Raw genomic sequence first — 16364 nt, 5'->3', positions numbered from 1 at the left:
AAAGGTGGTAAAGAAGCTTCTGCTTGAAATGGCTTAACACTTTTTTTGCAATTGGAATTAAAGCTATGTACTCGTTAGGTTAATATATTGGGCTGATTTTAAGTAGCGCTTTACTTGCCGCTCAATTATATAGGATTGATAAAATCCTCTTCATTCTGCATATTTCCTGTTATAGAAAATTTATGTCATATCGATCTAGTACTATGATACTTTTTTAGAGCATACAAATACAAAAAAAAATTCAAATCAAGATAATTACATTTAGACCTAACTTTTAATGTAGGATCTATGTAGCAAGCAAGCAAGATCTTTCTCATTGACTCCTCGATTGCCATTGATCTCATCCCAGACATAGCAAAAACCGTCGTCTAAATTTATGTTTCTTTTCATTTCAAAGAAGGCAAAATTTAAAACATTTAATTTAGACTTGTAGTAGAAAAGAGACACATTTCCTTTGACGCATGACAGAACCGCTTTTAAATCAAACACAGCAACACAAGTCGTCGATGCTTTTTGTATTATGACTTTTTTTAATAAAATAAGATTAACAAGTTAGAAGTATCGTTCTTCCGCATTACCGCTCAGTTAATTTTATAAGCTGTACAGGATGTCTCAAATTCGAGGGTGACCATTGGAATCTCGGAAACCGTAAAAAAAAATTATTCATATCATCAACTTCATTTTTTCCCATGAGCGCCATATTGGATTTTCTCATTTTTAAAAATTATTTTTAATTGCATTTAAAATGAGGTATCGCACTTGCATATCCAATTACTCCCTCTAGTACTTCCCATAAGAACTCCATGAGTGCAATGGGATTTCCAAATAAATTGATTTTATATAAACTGAAGCTATAAAATACACTGTATTTGATATAGTTTTTTTTTTAACTAATTCAATAAAAATGTCATCAAAAATCAATTGAACACAGGGTATTTCATAACTTTAGTTCATATATAAAACAGAGTTGATGATAATTTTTCAGATAAACTTGTTAACAAATCCCATTGATATAATTCCATTGAGTTCTTATGGAAAGTACAAAAAGGAGTAATCTGATATGCAAGTGCGATACCCAATTTTAAAGGCAATTAAAAATACTTTTTAAAAGTGAGAAAATCCAATATGGCGCCCATAAGAAAAAATAAAGTTGATGATGATCGAAAAAAAAAAACGAAACGTCGGATTATTTTTTTTTGCATCATATTGTAGAGCATAAAAAGTGGCAATAAAAAACTGTTTTTAGTTTTCCGATATCTCTTTAAATAAAGTCGGTAGAAGGTAAAACGATTTTGACAAATGTCGGTTTTTTTTGGATATCACGGAAGTATCCGGAATTTTAAAATTTTTTAAACGTCATTTTATTAAGCTCCAAATTGTGCAACTTTGCCTCCATTTAACCGACTCCGTAACTCTTACGGTTTCCAAAATCCCAGTGGTCACCTTCGAATTTGGGACACCCTGTACAACGGCACTGGTGCCATCTCAGGGTAATATTTTATTGAACATACAAGTTGTGACGATCTTTTACATAAATAATACGTTACCAAATGAATTGTTTCTATACTTATTCTATAAAGCGAAGTTTTTTGAGTTATGGCGTTTTTCTATATGTATATAGAGCGATACTCTTGGCAACTACAACTATAGGGGTGAGAGTAGGAGATTGACAAGTTGTGGAAAAGTCTCTCTTTTAAACCTTTAACTGCTCTGGACGAATTTATTCGCTATGCCGTAAACTGCTCTAGACGAGTAAACTCGCATCGCTAATAAAAATAGGATTGGACTGCTCCTGACGAATATATTTGCAGGCGTTGTTTTCGTACCGCATGCTGCCGCCGCGGGACGCGGGACTTAAAGCAAAGTATCCAAAGGATGGGGATATGATGTAACAGGTCTGGTGGCGTGATAATCTAGTGTAGTGTTCCGCTATTTACCAGTACGTTTGTTTGTTTATTTGGCATTTTCATCGGTTTTTCTAGGTTTTAGTTAGTGAGATAATTATGTCTAAAAACTATTTAACAGATAGGGAGTTGGAAGAGATATTAGGTCGGAGTAATAGTGAATATGACGAGATTGACGAGCTGATGAAGCTTGACGTAAGTACAGAAAAAAAGGTTTATTAATTTATATTTTGTAATTATGAGATGTACGCAATCTACTTGCTTCTACATTGATTTTTTATCTTCTAGAATAAAGATGATTGGCCAGACGATGACATTATTATAACGCCCGCTAAAGAAAATAATATTGAGGAGTTTTTTTCGAATAGAACAAACTTAGTGGAGTCAAGTGAAGATTCAGATAGCAGTAGTGATCAACCAGTGCAAGCTGCAGCGTTTCAAAGTGAGAGGAGCTTTTTATGGACAACTAAGGCTTTTGATCCAAAGGTACATGAATTTGACAGCACAAATTGTGGATGAAAAATCAAAGGTACGGAAAATTCAGCTCTAAAATATTTTGAATTTTTTTTTACTTAAGAGTTAGTGGAACAAATGGCGACCGAAACTAATAAATATTACGACTATTTATGATTGCAAGACCAATCTGAACATTCACGTATCAAGAGGTGGCGGCCAGTGGAATATAAGGAGATGTACTCTTACTTTGCTGTAGCATTACTAATGCCACATGTAAAGAAAAACAAATTAAACTCTTATTGGTCAAATGATGAATTTATCAAAACCCCAATTTTTAGCAGACTTATGAAAAGAGACAGATTTTTACTAATAACGAAATCACTTCACTTTACTGATAATAATGGTTCCTTACCTGAAGAAAAAGATTTCTTGCAGAAAGTAAGGTTAGTTGTCCACCATCTAAAAAATAAATTCAAAAAAGCATTTTGTCCATTCAAGAATATATGTATTAACGAAAGTTTCTTACTTTTTAGAGGTAGAGTTTTTTTTCGACAATATATCCCATCGAAAAAAATTTTACTCCCGGTTTGGAGTAAAATTTTTTTTATTATGCGACTGTGACACGGGTTATATACTTGATTTTATTGTCTACACTGGTGCCTCGACAAACGTAAAGGAATTTGATGGAGCTGATATTGGAAAATCTGGCAGCATAGTAATGACTTTACTTGAGCCTTACCTAAAAAAAGGTCACACCTTCGTGGATAACTGGTACACTAGCCCCAATTTGTTTGAGTCGTTGTATAAACGCAAGACAACCACTTGTGGTACTGTGAAGAAAAATAGGAAAAAAGTGCCAAAATTCACACTTATAGATCTACTGAAAACCTGCTTGCAGTAAGATGGCAATATAAAAGGGAAGTTAACATGTTGTCAAGTTGCCATAAACCTGACGTCGAGGAGATAAGAAAGACAGACCATCAAACAGGAAGAAGGATCATGAAACCCAGCTGCATTGTTGATTATAATCAACACATGGGTGCCGTCGATAAATCAGATATGCTCCTTTCTTCTGTAAAGTGCGTTTGCAAATCAATGAAATGGTACAAAAAGGTATTTTTCCACTTATTAGATTGCACGGTTTTGAATGCCTACCAAATATATAAATGCAAATGAAGATTTTCATCTAATGCTAATTAAACAAATTATCGCGAAATTTCACACACCAGTTTCCACTCGTACGGTAGGTCGCAGAGTTTTAGATGAAAACTCGGAATTACGTCTAACTGAAAGACACTTTGCAAATTTCATTCCATCCACTGCCCAAAAGAAGTCCACTACAAAACGATGCGTCGTTTATACAAAAAATAAAAAAAGACGCGAATCAAGATATATGTGCCCAACTTGTAATGTAGCACTTTGTATAGTTCCCTGTTTTGAAATATATCATACAAAAAAACACTTTTAGATCATGTAACCCATCCAAAATGTTTTTTTATGATACCATATTGAACGTGTATCACATTTATTAAAATAAACTAGCATTTAGAAAAGTATTTTGTATTTTTTTTCCTGTAAATACTAAAAAAAAATCATTTATGAATATGGTAAATTGGACCAAACTGCTCTTGACGAATATATTCGCAAGCCGCAAAAAAATGGTAATTTTGGGCGACCACTTCAATTTAGCACCGCGCAGTGAAAGGGTTAAACTGCTTTAGAATAATTTGTGGCAGATTGACTTTTGTTTGGGGGCTATTTGATAGGCTCATCCTACTAGAGTCTTTCGCAATTTGTTTTTCAACTGGAAAAAGATATACCTAAATATCTCAAAATATTACATAACTAAACAATAAAAGATTGCAGCAATAAAAAATTAACATTATTAAAAAAATAACAACAAATGGTATCAATTTAAGACGCAAAAATTATATTATTGAATGTTTTAAATGCACATAATAAAAGTATATTTTTCTTAGTTTCTGACTTAGAACATTGAAAGACTAGAAATAGTAAACAACAACTTTGTTGGAGTTCAACGTGTGCACGGGGGCAAAGAAGGTGTTTTGTTTACAAACATATTTGATTCTCTGTTGTCAAGTTTACACGCATTTTCAAAAGGGGAAATTGTAAGCTATATATCAATACATATCATATATTAAATATAAATTAAAAATAAAAAGTAAAATATGTTATTTTAAGCGCAAAAATACCATCAAAGCAAAAAAAAAATTATTAACATTCTTATTAAAACCGCTTCTAAAAAATTTGTAATGGCAACGCCGCAGACAAAAGCTGAGGTTATCTTGTGGAAACATCATCTTGACAAGCGACTCTGTATTTACATTCGATATTTGTGAAGTTCTGTGTTTTTTCTTTAGATTATGGTTAAAAAAGGTAAAAGGTTGAGTCATATAGTAAAAACTTGTGCCATTTGTGCCGCACTTTAAGAAAAAGACGATTTAAGTCGATCTTTTCACAAGTAAATACCGCTATTGTCATAACATCATATCAAGGGACAACCGTCGTCATAAACGTAGAATAATAAAAATTTATTAAGAAATTCATAATACATATAAAATATTTAATTTCCAGAAAAATGATTTTTATTGGCTGTACTTTAATGAAGTACGTTAAAAAATACATAAACGTTCATAAACGGTAATCTTTTTTATAATTTAAAGCATATTCTATTAATAATAAATATGTATCATGTAAATATTTTTTGACGACGTCACTGCTATAGATTACTGGTATCTGTGGAATCAACAATGCGATCGAGCGGTGTTGCGATGTTGTCGCCTTTTTCTCTAATATACATTATCTACATTTATTTAACTTTAAACGTTGACTGCTTTATACACTATCTTATCATATTTTATGAAAAAAAATGCTTCATATTTTATTGAAGAGGAATAATGTTGTTTTGCGCCTGTCAAAATTATAAAGGGTGTTTTTTTGCGATTTCTACATAAGCATTTGGCATCATTCCATCAGAGATGTTGCAAACAAACTGCCCATAGTTCCATGGCAATGCGAATTCTAGCCTTTTAATGTTCTAAAGTTTCTGAGCACGGAATTGTACGAAAATATAAGGTAATTTTTTATACCATAATTTGTTTATATAAAAGTTTTATATTTAGGTCGATAAATAAGTTTACTATTAAGACGTAGACTGGCCATACAGGGTAAATAATTTAATTCGTTTCTCAGACATCGGTACAAACCAATTTAACCTTATTATACACTTACTAAATGACAGTAAATTATAACGTAAGTATTTCAAACACAACGTTTGCAACAATATTTAAAAAACTATTTAGTACTGGTATAAATAAAGGTTAAATGATTGTAAAATATTTACTTCTGATGGTTTAAAAAATAAATTTTGTAAAAAAAAATTTAACAATAACATACTTTACACATATAATAAGAATAAACAGTCATATAAAAAACAACGCAACGTAAAAAATTAAAGCTAAATTCAGCATACTATTAAACAGCTTATTTTAATACGGTCTCCAAACTACAGCATCACCATTTTGTCCCGGTCCTCTAGGCCCATTACTGCTAAGCACCCTTGCGTGACTTTCATCTTGTCTTTGGGCAGCAGCAGCACAAGTGCCATTATTTAAGAGTAAATCGGTCGTTCCCCCATTCATTTGTCTTGGATTGGCACTAGTTGTGAGATGATCCATAACACTTTGTAAGTCGTTATGTGTTTGTGCTCCGTGTGAGTGTAATGAATGAAAATTGTGGGGTTGATGATTAGCTGCTGAATAAAGTTGCGAGTATAAAAGTCCTGGTAATACAGGATATATCGAGTTGTTACAAGTACTTGAAGAATAAGAGTTCTGCGACATATTTTGAGACAGATTAAAGTTGCTTGCGTTTGGGTTATTAAGGTGACCCACACCTAAAGAAGTCTGCGATGTTAAGAGATCATCTTGAACGGGACTTTCTGCTGCACTAGAATTATCTGATAAAGATCTTGGTCCAGAAATGCTAAAATCTGTGTTTGAACCGTATCTTGGTACTAAAAGGGTTGATGATGTATGCGAGGACGTTTGCGGATGATTAGTATGGTTTTGTGATGAAATCAAACCCAAATGTTGATCCAAATCCGTATTCGTGGTATCTGGAATTACTGAAAATACTAACTATAAATAGGTGGCCCTAATAGTTATAACATTATATAATTACTTACAAGTGCTAACAGTAGAACTACTGGTAAATCCATCTTGTGCGCTGGTCTGATCCGGAGTGGCTCCAGAAAAGCCCAACGCGGGAGTATTAAATTGTGTGGTTGTAGCAGCGCATGATCCCAATGTAGAAGGAGTAAAATAAGGAGAATAGGCCCCTGCTGCACCATAGCCCCAATGCGAGTTAGTCGTTGTTAAGCCGAATTGTGTCATATCTGCAAAAAATAGTTTTCGTTTAAACCAGCTAGAATTAGGCGAATAACATAACTCTTACAATTTAACAAAAGTAAATATGAGTTGATCAAATGAAGCATTAGTTGAAAAGGTAGTAAGTAGAAAGTAGATAAAAAAAATACAGAAAAAGATAAAATTTGCTTTTTTTTGTATTTTTATCTACTTATGTTATTTAACATATCAGATAGAATATTCATATGGATAACTAATTTTCTATTCAGGGGATATACATCGTACTTAAGGTAGGTTATGTTATAGTTATTACAAGCTCTTTTCACAAGGTGTAAATCATGCATTTTAACATTTTTACCATTGCAATTCGTTTTCCTTTTAATTAATTTATTTCGTTTTTGTTTGTATAGTTTTATTTTTAGGTAGTATGTGGGATTCTGGGCATTGGCTGAGGGGCGACTGTGGTAGAGGCCCATGGATTTCTTTTCTGTTTAACTATGGCTAACTTTAATGATGCTTCAAGCACCCACAACCATTTATTAGTAGCACACCTTAATATCCAAACCCTCAATACAGGGCTTGACGAATTAATAAACTATATTTACGATTTCAAATTTCAAATTTTAGCGTTATCGGAAACATGGCTCTCTTCTCTAAGTATTGTTCGAGTAGGTATAGAATTAGTGGCTATAACTTTCTTAGAAGGGATCGTCAAGGGGGTAGGGGAGGCGATGTTGCCATTTTTGTAAAATCTTATTGTTTATACAAGAGTAAAAATTATTGATGTTAACATTTTTCTGATACATGCGAATTCATTTGTGTGAGACTAAAAATTCATAAACAGAACATTTTATTTGTACCGTGAAACGGGGTTAAATTGATCATTTCGTTTGTAAATTTGCTCGTAACTTTTTTGATAACTGCGTATCGATATTAAAATTAATCATAAATGATTGTGTATGGATGCCGTGAAAGGATTTTGCAATCGTATCTGCTCTAAATTTAAAGTTGTTTAAAAAAATGCCAAAATAAGGTGTGATCAATTTCATACCAAAAGGGGGGTGACTTTGATCAGTGCCATATAATTGTATTCTTCTTATTATGCTTTAAAATACATTATGAACAATTTAACCCCCGCTTAAGTTCATCAATCCGTTTAAAAGTTACAGATAATTTTAGGTTTTGGGGTAAAATTGATCACTTAGGGAGAACTTGATCAGTCTTAAAATTCCACTAATTGGTTATTTTTTTAGATAAAATAAAAAAGAAACATTGCAGTTTTTTAATACTTTATTAAAAACACTTGTTTAAATATACAAAAACTTATAAAAGACATTCAAAAAATAAAGAAACAAATCTTCAATTAATAAATAGAAGCAGTAATGCGTATAGTAACGATTTACACCTCCTTAATATCTACTGCTTTTTTGAATTGATAAATGATTTGACCTTTGACGCATTCAGCGGCAGGTTCTGGCAAAATAGCAATTATATCTGCCAACTCTATGGAAAACTCGTCGCCTTCTTGTGGTTTAAAAACAGTTTTTCTTCCATCGACAGATTTTAGTCCCAGAACTTCGAATTCGTTTTCATTGAAATTTTTAACTGTAGCTATGTAACGATTGTATGTAACGACTTAAATCAACTCAAAGCATGATTCCTAATTGCTGTAGTATGGTAATTAAAAATTGTCTATTTATCGTTTCGAAGGCTCTCTTAAAATCTAAAAATACCGCTAAAACAAGATTATCACAGTCGATAGCTTTGAGAAAATCATCACAAATATTCTTGAATTTTTTTCAGGCAATTGAGGTTATTTTTTTTATTATGAAAGTTTTCTGGGAATTTAATAGTTATAAGAAATTGTTAAAATTTTCGAGGAAATTGAAACCAATTTTTATATAAAATAATACACCAATACTTTTTCAATAAATTTAATTATTTTTTTTCGGTATGATTAATTGTTTACCTGTTCCAGGTAATTAAAGCCAATTCTTAATTTATTTTATTTATTTTTTAGTTAAAAACAGAATCTTTTATATTTTTCCAGGCATTTTGTCTTAAAGAAGTGATTTCCGACTTTTTTTTTTTAAAAAGGCATATGTCATTCTTGGGAGGGAAATTGTGTAAAAAAAATGAAAAAATCTTACAGTAGTTTTTTTTTTTAAATTGGCCTAGAAAAAAAAATAAAAAAAAAACCAAAAAAAATTTTCCAGAAGAAATTTTAAAGAAATTAAAAAAAAAACCTTAATTAAATGGTAAATTAAATAATGCCTGAACTACGTTAATTATTTTACGTTTTTAAAAACAACTCAAAAAAATAATTAAAATAATTAAATGCTAAATTAAATAATGTCTGAACTACGTTAATTATTTTCCATTTTTGTAATATTACACCTGACTTCTGTCTGATGAAAATAATTATTTATTAGAAAATAATAATTTATTTAATAATAGAATTTTCAATCTTTTTACATCCTTCAGGCCCTAAGCAACCATTTTTTTAATGTTATTTTAAAACTTCAAGTCTTTAAGAACCGTAATAAAGGTTAATTAACAATTTTAGAACCTGAGAAATTCACGAATATTTCCTGGCAATTTATTGGCTCCAACTTTTCGTGTTTTTCACGTACTAAAGATACGTTTTTTTAACGTTCTTTTGATAGATTTAATTAACTTTTTGGGTCCGATCAATTGTCCAGTTATTCTAGACAATTCAAGCAATTTTTTCGTGTTTTTAAAGTATTAAAATTAATAAAATTTACCATTTTCCTAACGAAGTTAGTTCAATTTTATAGGACATAGCTACACTTTTTCGCATGCCCTCCAATACTTTAACCAATAAAAATGTCCCAATTTTGATCTCACTTTGACTCACTTCCAAATATTCAATTTCTTCGTTTTCCTGCAACTGGATAAATAGATCGTCGGCGGTCATGTCATCGTCGGAATTATCATTTGTTGAAGAGGCTATACTCTTCAACGTCGCTGTCTGAACTGTTGGAATCATTTTGGGCTGTCACACTTTTCCCTGGCTGAACATCAAGCTTTGTTTTCTTTTTATTTCGTCTTGTTGGAGCATTTGAAAATCTCTGTTGTTGTAAGTAATTTACCAACACGTTCCGCGCTTGGTCTTGATTAAAATCTTCTCTAGGCAGCTTATCTAATACTCAGTTTAAATTTAAAGGGACTATGCCACTTGCTTCAAAAGAAGAAATAAGATTTCGTTTAACCGCATGAGGTTTTTTTTTGGATAGTTTACAATCCATTGTCACCAAGGTTTTTTACAACAAATGTGGGAAATCCTTTTTGTAAATTGATGAATGTGTCGGATACGTATTTTACCATTTTAGCAAGACTTCTCTCTAGGCCATTTTAAATGGCCTGAAAAACCCTACGTCCAACGGCTGACATAAATGTGTCGCGTTCTTTGGCAGGCATACAAATCCAATGTTATGTTCTTCACATAGTCTAATAACTTCTTCTGTGAAATGTGAGGCTAAGTTATCGCCTATTAGAATTTTTCGCCCTTGCTGTCTTTTGGCATGTGGAAGAAACGCAGGCTTAAACCAGTCATTAATAGTTTCGGCGTCCATCCACCCATGGGACGTTCGGGACGGTTGTATCGTGATCCAGCTGCACAGCATTTATCTATGCAACAGGGTTCTAATTTTGGTCCTTGTTCAGTCCACTGCGCCCACATTTTTTCTGCTCGATAAATTACATATGGTGGCAAAAGAAATCCTGCTGCAGAAACATACATCATCAATGAGGTTGCAAATTTAGTAAAATTGCACACTCGTTCAGAGTATTTTACTCCACGGGAATATATTAATTTTTTGCGCCCAGGGTCGTCAAGCAAATTAGTTTCATCATAATTATATACGTTGCACGTTGGAATACCATTTAAAGTTGTTTTAAGGTTTTCAAAATATCCAGTTAATGTTTGCCTGGAAACATCAGCACGAGCCCTTTTAATATTAGCTGCAAGCCTTTGAGTTATTACATTGTTATGTCTTTTTAACAGTGAAAATACCCAATTGGTACCGGGTAAATTGTCCTTAAATTTTGCCACTGAACGACCTTGTTTGCGACATTTTGCAGCTTTGCGTAAACTCCACCCTTCATTTATGACCTTTTCAAACGCTTTTTCTATGGACTTTTGTTTTGACCGTAGTCTTTGTACCTTCGTGCCCCAACTTTTCTCTTATAAACTCTCGGCATTATGTTAATATTCTAAAACCAAAAATATTATTATTACTAAGACACTGTCCTTCCACCATTATTACTACTACTTACCAAAACACAATTAAAACATTTTTACGTGATAATTTATACGTGATTTGGCATAAATCGTTTAAAAATTTGATGTAAAACTTATGCAATGTGCAATAAATCTAAACACAATTTATTAAAATAACACTAATTTGCGAGCAAGTAATATAAATCATTTCATCATACCTTTTAAATTTTCAAAAACTTTAACAATTATGCTTTCCGGGATTTTACCAGTTACCAAGTGAATTTAATTTGGGGAAACTCCTTTTTATGAATCCCAGAGGACGCAAGTCAGATGAAGGGAAAATTCATTCATTATCCTTACTCTAACCCTTTATCATTTAGCTTAGATTATTTAAGTGATTTGAATCTTAAGTTAGTCAAGAGGTTGATTTATGATTATATTATTCATTTTGTTGTTACCTTGTGTAAGTTAAATATAGATTTTATTTGTTTAAGGTAGTTTTACTTGGCGGAGAAATTTTATTGTTTAGTATGATAGTTAATAAAATGATAGTTAAGTATGATAGTTAATAAAACTCGTCCACCTTTTATTCTAATATTTATTATTTTTTATTCTATTTTCAGTTCGCTTCGTAAGATCATAACACTTTTTTTATCTTTTAGTTAAGCTTAAGTTAGCTTAAGTAAAATGTTGCTTTCTAAAAATACTTGTGGTTTTCTACCAATATGAGTATACTAAAGGAAATACTAATTTTTACTACACAACCATATTTGAAATATAGAAGAGGGACTTTACATCTTAAAGAATGCAATTTTAAACATCACAGATTTTTTAAAATATCGTCCCTGGATTTTATACATATCCTGACATCTTAAATTTTAAAGTTAGAAAAGAAATTTATAGTGCTTATTTATTTAACTATAATAACTATTATAGATTTAGTTGTCCAACAAATAAGTTATAATCGCCCAGTAATAGAATAACACATTATTATATATTTGACAAACTTATCCGTTAGAGGCGATAAGGCCACGCAATAACACAACAAAATTTCACATACAGGTTGTAGTTAACACAATGCACTGTCCACGAGTTTAAAGTAGGCAGAGTATTAGTTTAATAGAACGCTTGCGAGATATCTTTTGAAGGTCAAGGAGTTGGATCGAAGAAATTTATTATTGTATTCATAATCTAAAGGTTATTGCAAGAACACAGGCACTATGCTAAGGGTAAGTTTTTGGTAACTTGAGATAGCCAATGTCATTTATATACAAAAACTATATCTAAACATTTCCCCCTGGATGTAAGAGAACTCAATTTATGAAACTTTTAATTTTTTTCATATGTAACATAAAGTAAACTTTAGATATATTAGATATATTATATATTAATAAATTTTCTCTTCCTTTAAGCCATCTATAATCTTATGATACATTGGATTGCAGACAACTAATAAATGTTTGAATATGCTCCTAATCGTACTATTGTAGGGAAGAATAAGAGAGGAATAATTATTAAGTCTAATTAATGTTCTTCATAAGACCCCCTAACATTTATTAAAATTAACAGGTAAAAATTTTAAATAATAACAATATCTGTTAAATGTTAGATGATAAGAAATATTAACATTTAAATAAAATTCAATAATTTGTGTGGCCGCATTTTGTTGCGAGGGACAACTAACTAATTTGTATTATTAGTATACGTTATACATGACGGTATTTTCCGAACAGATAAATACAAAATTGTCATTATTTCTAAAACTATTAATTTTTGGAATAGATATCTACATACAAACTTACTTTTATATTAAATTCTATATGGTAGAAGTTGTAAATGTATTTGCGAAGTATGTTGCCTATCCACAATATGTAGTCTTTAGTTAAGCTTGCGGACTATTTTAGAGCACTGTCAAAACACGACAATGGTACTCTTGCAGCGGACTATTGTTTTCCGGCTTTGTAAAATACAGAGCGTTAATCTGACTGTTTAGTTGCAACTATGAGTGTGTAAACAACCTTGGAACAAAACCCCAATGACTTTACTGGTATCTAAGTAGGTTAATCTTGTAAAAAGTGATCAGAGATGGAACTTCACTTGTACCCAATAAATTACTCAAAGGTGAAAAAAATTTGAATTAAACAAAGGTGAAACTGGTTATGTTCACTTATTTTATTAAGACAAATAGGAATGTCTCTCGATTAAAATAACCGTTTGCCTGTACCATCAGTAAACTCTAGTACAAGTAAGAAAACCCTTTTAAAGACCTTAAACAACTATTCCAGTTGCAATAAATTTTAAATATTTATGAGCCAAACTTATAAAAACCTATATTTGAATAGAAATGTAAAAACATTAAAAAAATCAAGAAAAACCACTATGAAAAATATTAATAAAAAAAAAGACATGCACACTTATGAAGTGATATACCCTTAATAGGAAATGGGGATACCAGCTTAGATAGGGAGGCAGCGCTGATGCGAGAAAGCGAGAAGGAGGACTAGCATGTAGAGAAATGTAGATAAACAAGCGAAACTAGTCGGAGATACGTAAAACTGTTTTTTTTTTGCAAGTACATATCAGAAAAAACAAAATCAATTATTATTTTGACCCAAAAGTATTTTTAATTTGACTTGTTTAAAAAATCTTTGGAGAGGTGATTCCACAGATGTTAATAGCTCCGCACGGAGCTATTTATATCCGCTCCGTGCGGAGCTATTTACATCTGTGGTAATTCCTTTAGTTCTTGAGAGAGACTGCTCCATATTTGAACAGCAACAAATTTAAAAGAACGCCTAAAAGCTGCTGATCTGTGGATAGGTACAATAAAATCGTTATTTCGAGGTGCATGAGAATGGACAAATTCTTGAAGCTGGTGTCTTAAATATGCCGGTTGTCCTCTTTTTATGATTCTGTATACAAACATATGCATGTGCAGTAGTCTTCTATTATTCATATTAAAAATGTAATTAGTGTTAAGATACGGTATTATGTGATTTCTATATGTAATGTTATATGCCAATCTCATCTAGAAATTTTGAACTTTTTAAATAGCCTTTTTGGTACTTACAGATAAGGAATCTCCATAAATTACGTTCCCATTATCGAACAAAGACATAATCAGACTTTCGCAACTTTTTATTTTATAAAGCTGCGTTAATCTTAGATATGCAGCTTTAATTTTGTTTTTATTATGAGATTCGAAACCCATGGATTGGTCGAAAATTATACCCAAGTTTTTCGCTTCTGATTCTATTGGGATCTGTGTATCATTTATTTGAATTGAAATGGTATTTTTTATATTTTCCCTCAATATATTATTTGCTGACATTATTAGAATTTTTGATTTAGTGGCATTCAACTTAAGGTTATGATTCTCTGCCCAATAATTTAGGTTTAAAAGTCTAAATTAAGTTTTTCTTGCACTGTATTTAAATTTTCGCAGCTCACAGAGATGTATATTTGAGAGTCATCAGCATTAGGTTGTAATCTCGAGTACTGTATTGTTTCCTGCATGTCTGACACATAATATATTGAAAAAAGCAGGGGTGAGAGTATCGACCCCTGGGGTACACCCCGATTACAGGGCATAAATGTGGAGACTTTGTTTTCAGAGACCTGATTAACGACCACACAACCCTGTTGATTATGTAGATAATCCTTTAAAAAATTTTGATACTTTTGATACCCTGAAGTGACACACCAAAAAACTTTAATTTTGCTAATAATAATTCGTTCGATTTACGGTATCGAAGGCTTTACTGAAGTCCAGTTGTATGTCCAGACGATTTTGTTCCTCGTTAATTCTTATGTCATTTAATATATTTACTAAAGCCGTCGAAGTGCTAAAATTTTTCCAGATTGGCAAACCATAATTATATTAGAAGATTCGATAAAACTAAATGTCTGGTTATAAATATGTTTCTCAATGACCTTAGATATAACTGGCAGTATACTTATTGGTCTTAAATCGGAAATTTCCTTTGGCTCTACTATCTTAGCTATAGGCTTTATGATTGCCTTTTTCCATATTAATGGATATTTTTGTCGTAAAATGCATTCGTTAATAATATTGTCCAATAGATTTAAGCAAAACGGCAGACATAATATTATATCTTTAATCGACAACCGGTCTATTCCTTTTGCGCTGGTTTTAATAGATGATATAATAAGTTATCTTTATCTATTAATTAAAACACTAACTGTTCATTGTTAAAATGATTATTTTTATAATATTCGATGGTACCTTGGTTCGTTGTATCTGGTAAACTGCTAACATTCTGAAAGAAGTTAGGAATGTCATCGGTATTACATAAATCAATTGGGAGGTTAGAATATGTTTTTTTTTTCGTTATCTTAAGTTTTTCAGCAACGGTCCAAAATTCTTTGCCTTTTTTGATAATTATTTGATTAAAAAATTTGGGTTTTTCACAAAGTATTGCGTGTTTTGTATAATTTCTTAATTGTCGATAATATTGCAGATCTGGGTTTGATTTTGATTTTTGAAATTTTTTATGCGTACGGTCTCTTAATTTTATTAAAAGTTTAATATTGTCGGTGATCCATGGGCAGAATGGCTTATTTTTCCTTATTTTACGGATTTAACGGGCATATGCTTGTCTAAAAGCGTGGTTATGTTTTTATTGAAAAAATTGATTGTTTTAGTCGAAACATTATATGTGGTTCTTGATTTCTAACGTTCTTATATTCAAAAATAGAAAAAATTAAATTATACACCCGGCTGTCTATTTCATGACTAAGAGATCCTTAACATCATAATACATCAAATCACATACTATATACGATAAGATAATAACACAGGCTTTCCGTTTTAAAAAAATAGTTTTTAGCGCTTATTTTGACTAGCCTGTTTTCAGTATTTTTTAATATATTTATCATAAATATTATGTGTATATAAGTGCAACGAAAAATCTGTAGTAATTTTAGGTAGGTAGAACTATTTTCAATCTTGTTGAGAAAATTTAAAAAAAAAATAAAAACAATTAGCTAAACCAAAACCATAATATAGTAAGAATACAGGGTGTTTCAGAACTAAGGATCAAACTTCTAGGGGTTGTTCAATGCAACAGTAGAATCCATTTGACTATAGGAACCCATGTCCGGAAATGTGTCACTACGCCACTACGGTTCAAAGATGCGTTTAAATTTAGAAAAAATATTAATTACCTAAATAGGATCTGATGCATTTATTTTTACCTTTTGTATATCATACCATCACAACAATTGTTCAAAATGTCTTCCTCCAACCTCAATACACCGATTTAAACGCCGCACATGATTTCCGCGGACTACACTAAAAATTTGATCCTCGTTTTGAATGATTTCAAATGCTGCTGTTATTCGTCCAATTAA

At 31.4% G+C, this 16364-nt stretch overlaps 1 protein-coding gene across 2 annotated transcripts in view; it reads right to left on the bottom strand.

Annotated features, from left to right (window-relative positions):
• Positions 1–5769: 5769 nt before the first annotated feature.
• Positions 5770–16364, bottom strand: part of LOC126735609 (runt-related transcription factor 3) — a 163697-nt gene continuing 153102 nt past the window's right edge. For both annotated transcript variants that reach the window (XM_050439670.1, XM_050439671.1), the window contains exons 4-5: positions 6568–6777; positions 5770–6507 (exon numbers count right to left, since the gene is read on the bottom strand). In XM_050439670.1, the coding sequence (XP_050295627.1) occupies positions 5870–6507; positions 6568–6777 (848 nt within the window). In that variant the 3' untranslated portion in view covers positions 5770–5869. The remainder of the gene's footprint in view (positions 6508–6567; positions 6778–16364) is intronic.

This window comes from Anthonomus grandis, chromosome 4 (assembly GCF_022605725.1).
Source record: "Anthonomus grandis grandis chromosome 4, icAntGran1.3, whole genome shotgun sequence".
Classification (NCBI taxonomy): domain Eukaryota; kingdom Metazoa; phylum Arthropoda; class Insecta; order Coleoptera; family Curculionidae; genus Anthonomus; species Anthonomus grandis.
Note: the sequence above shows the minus strand (reverse complement) of the source record. Positions and strands in the feature narration are given on the sequence as shown.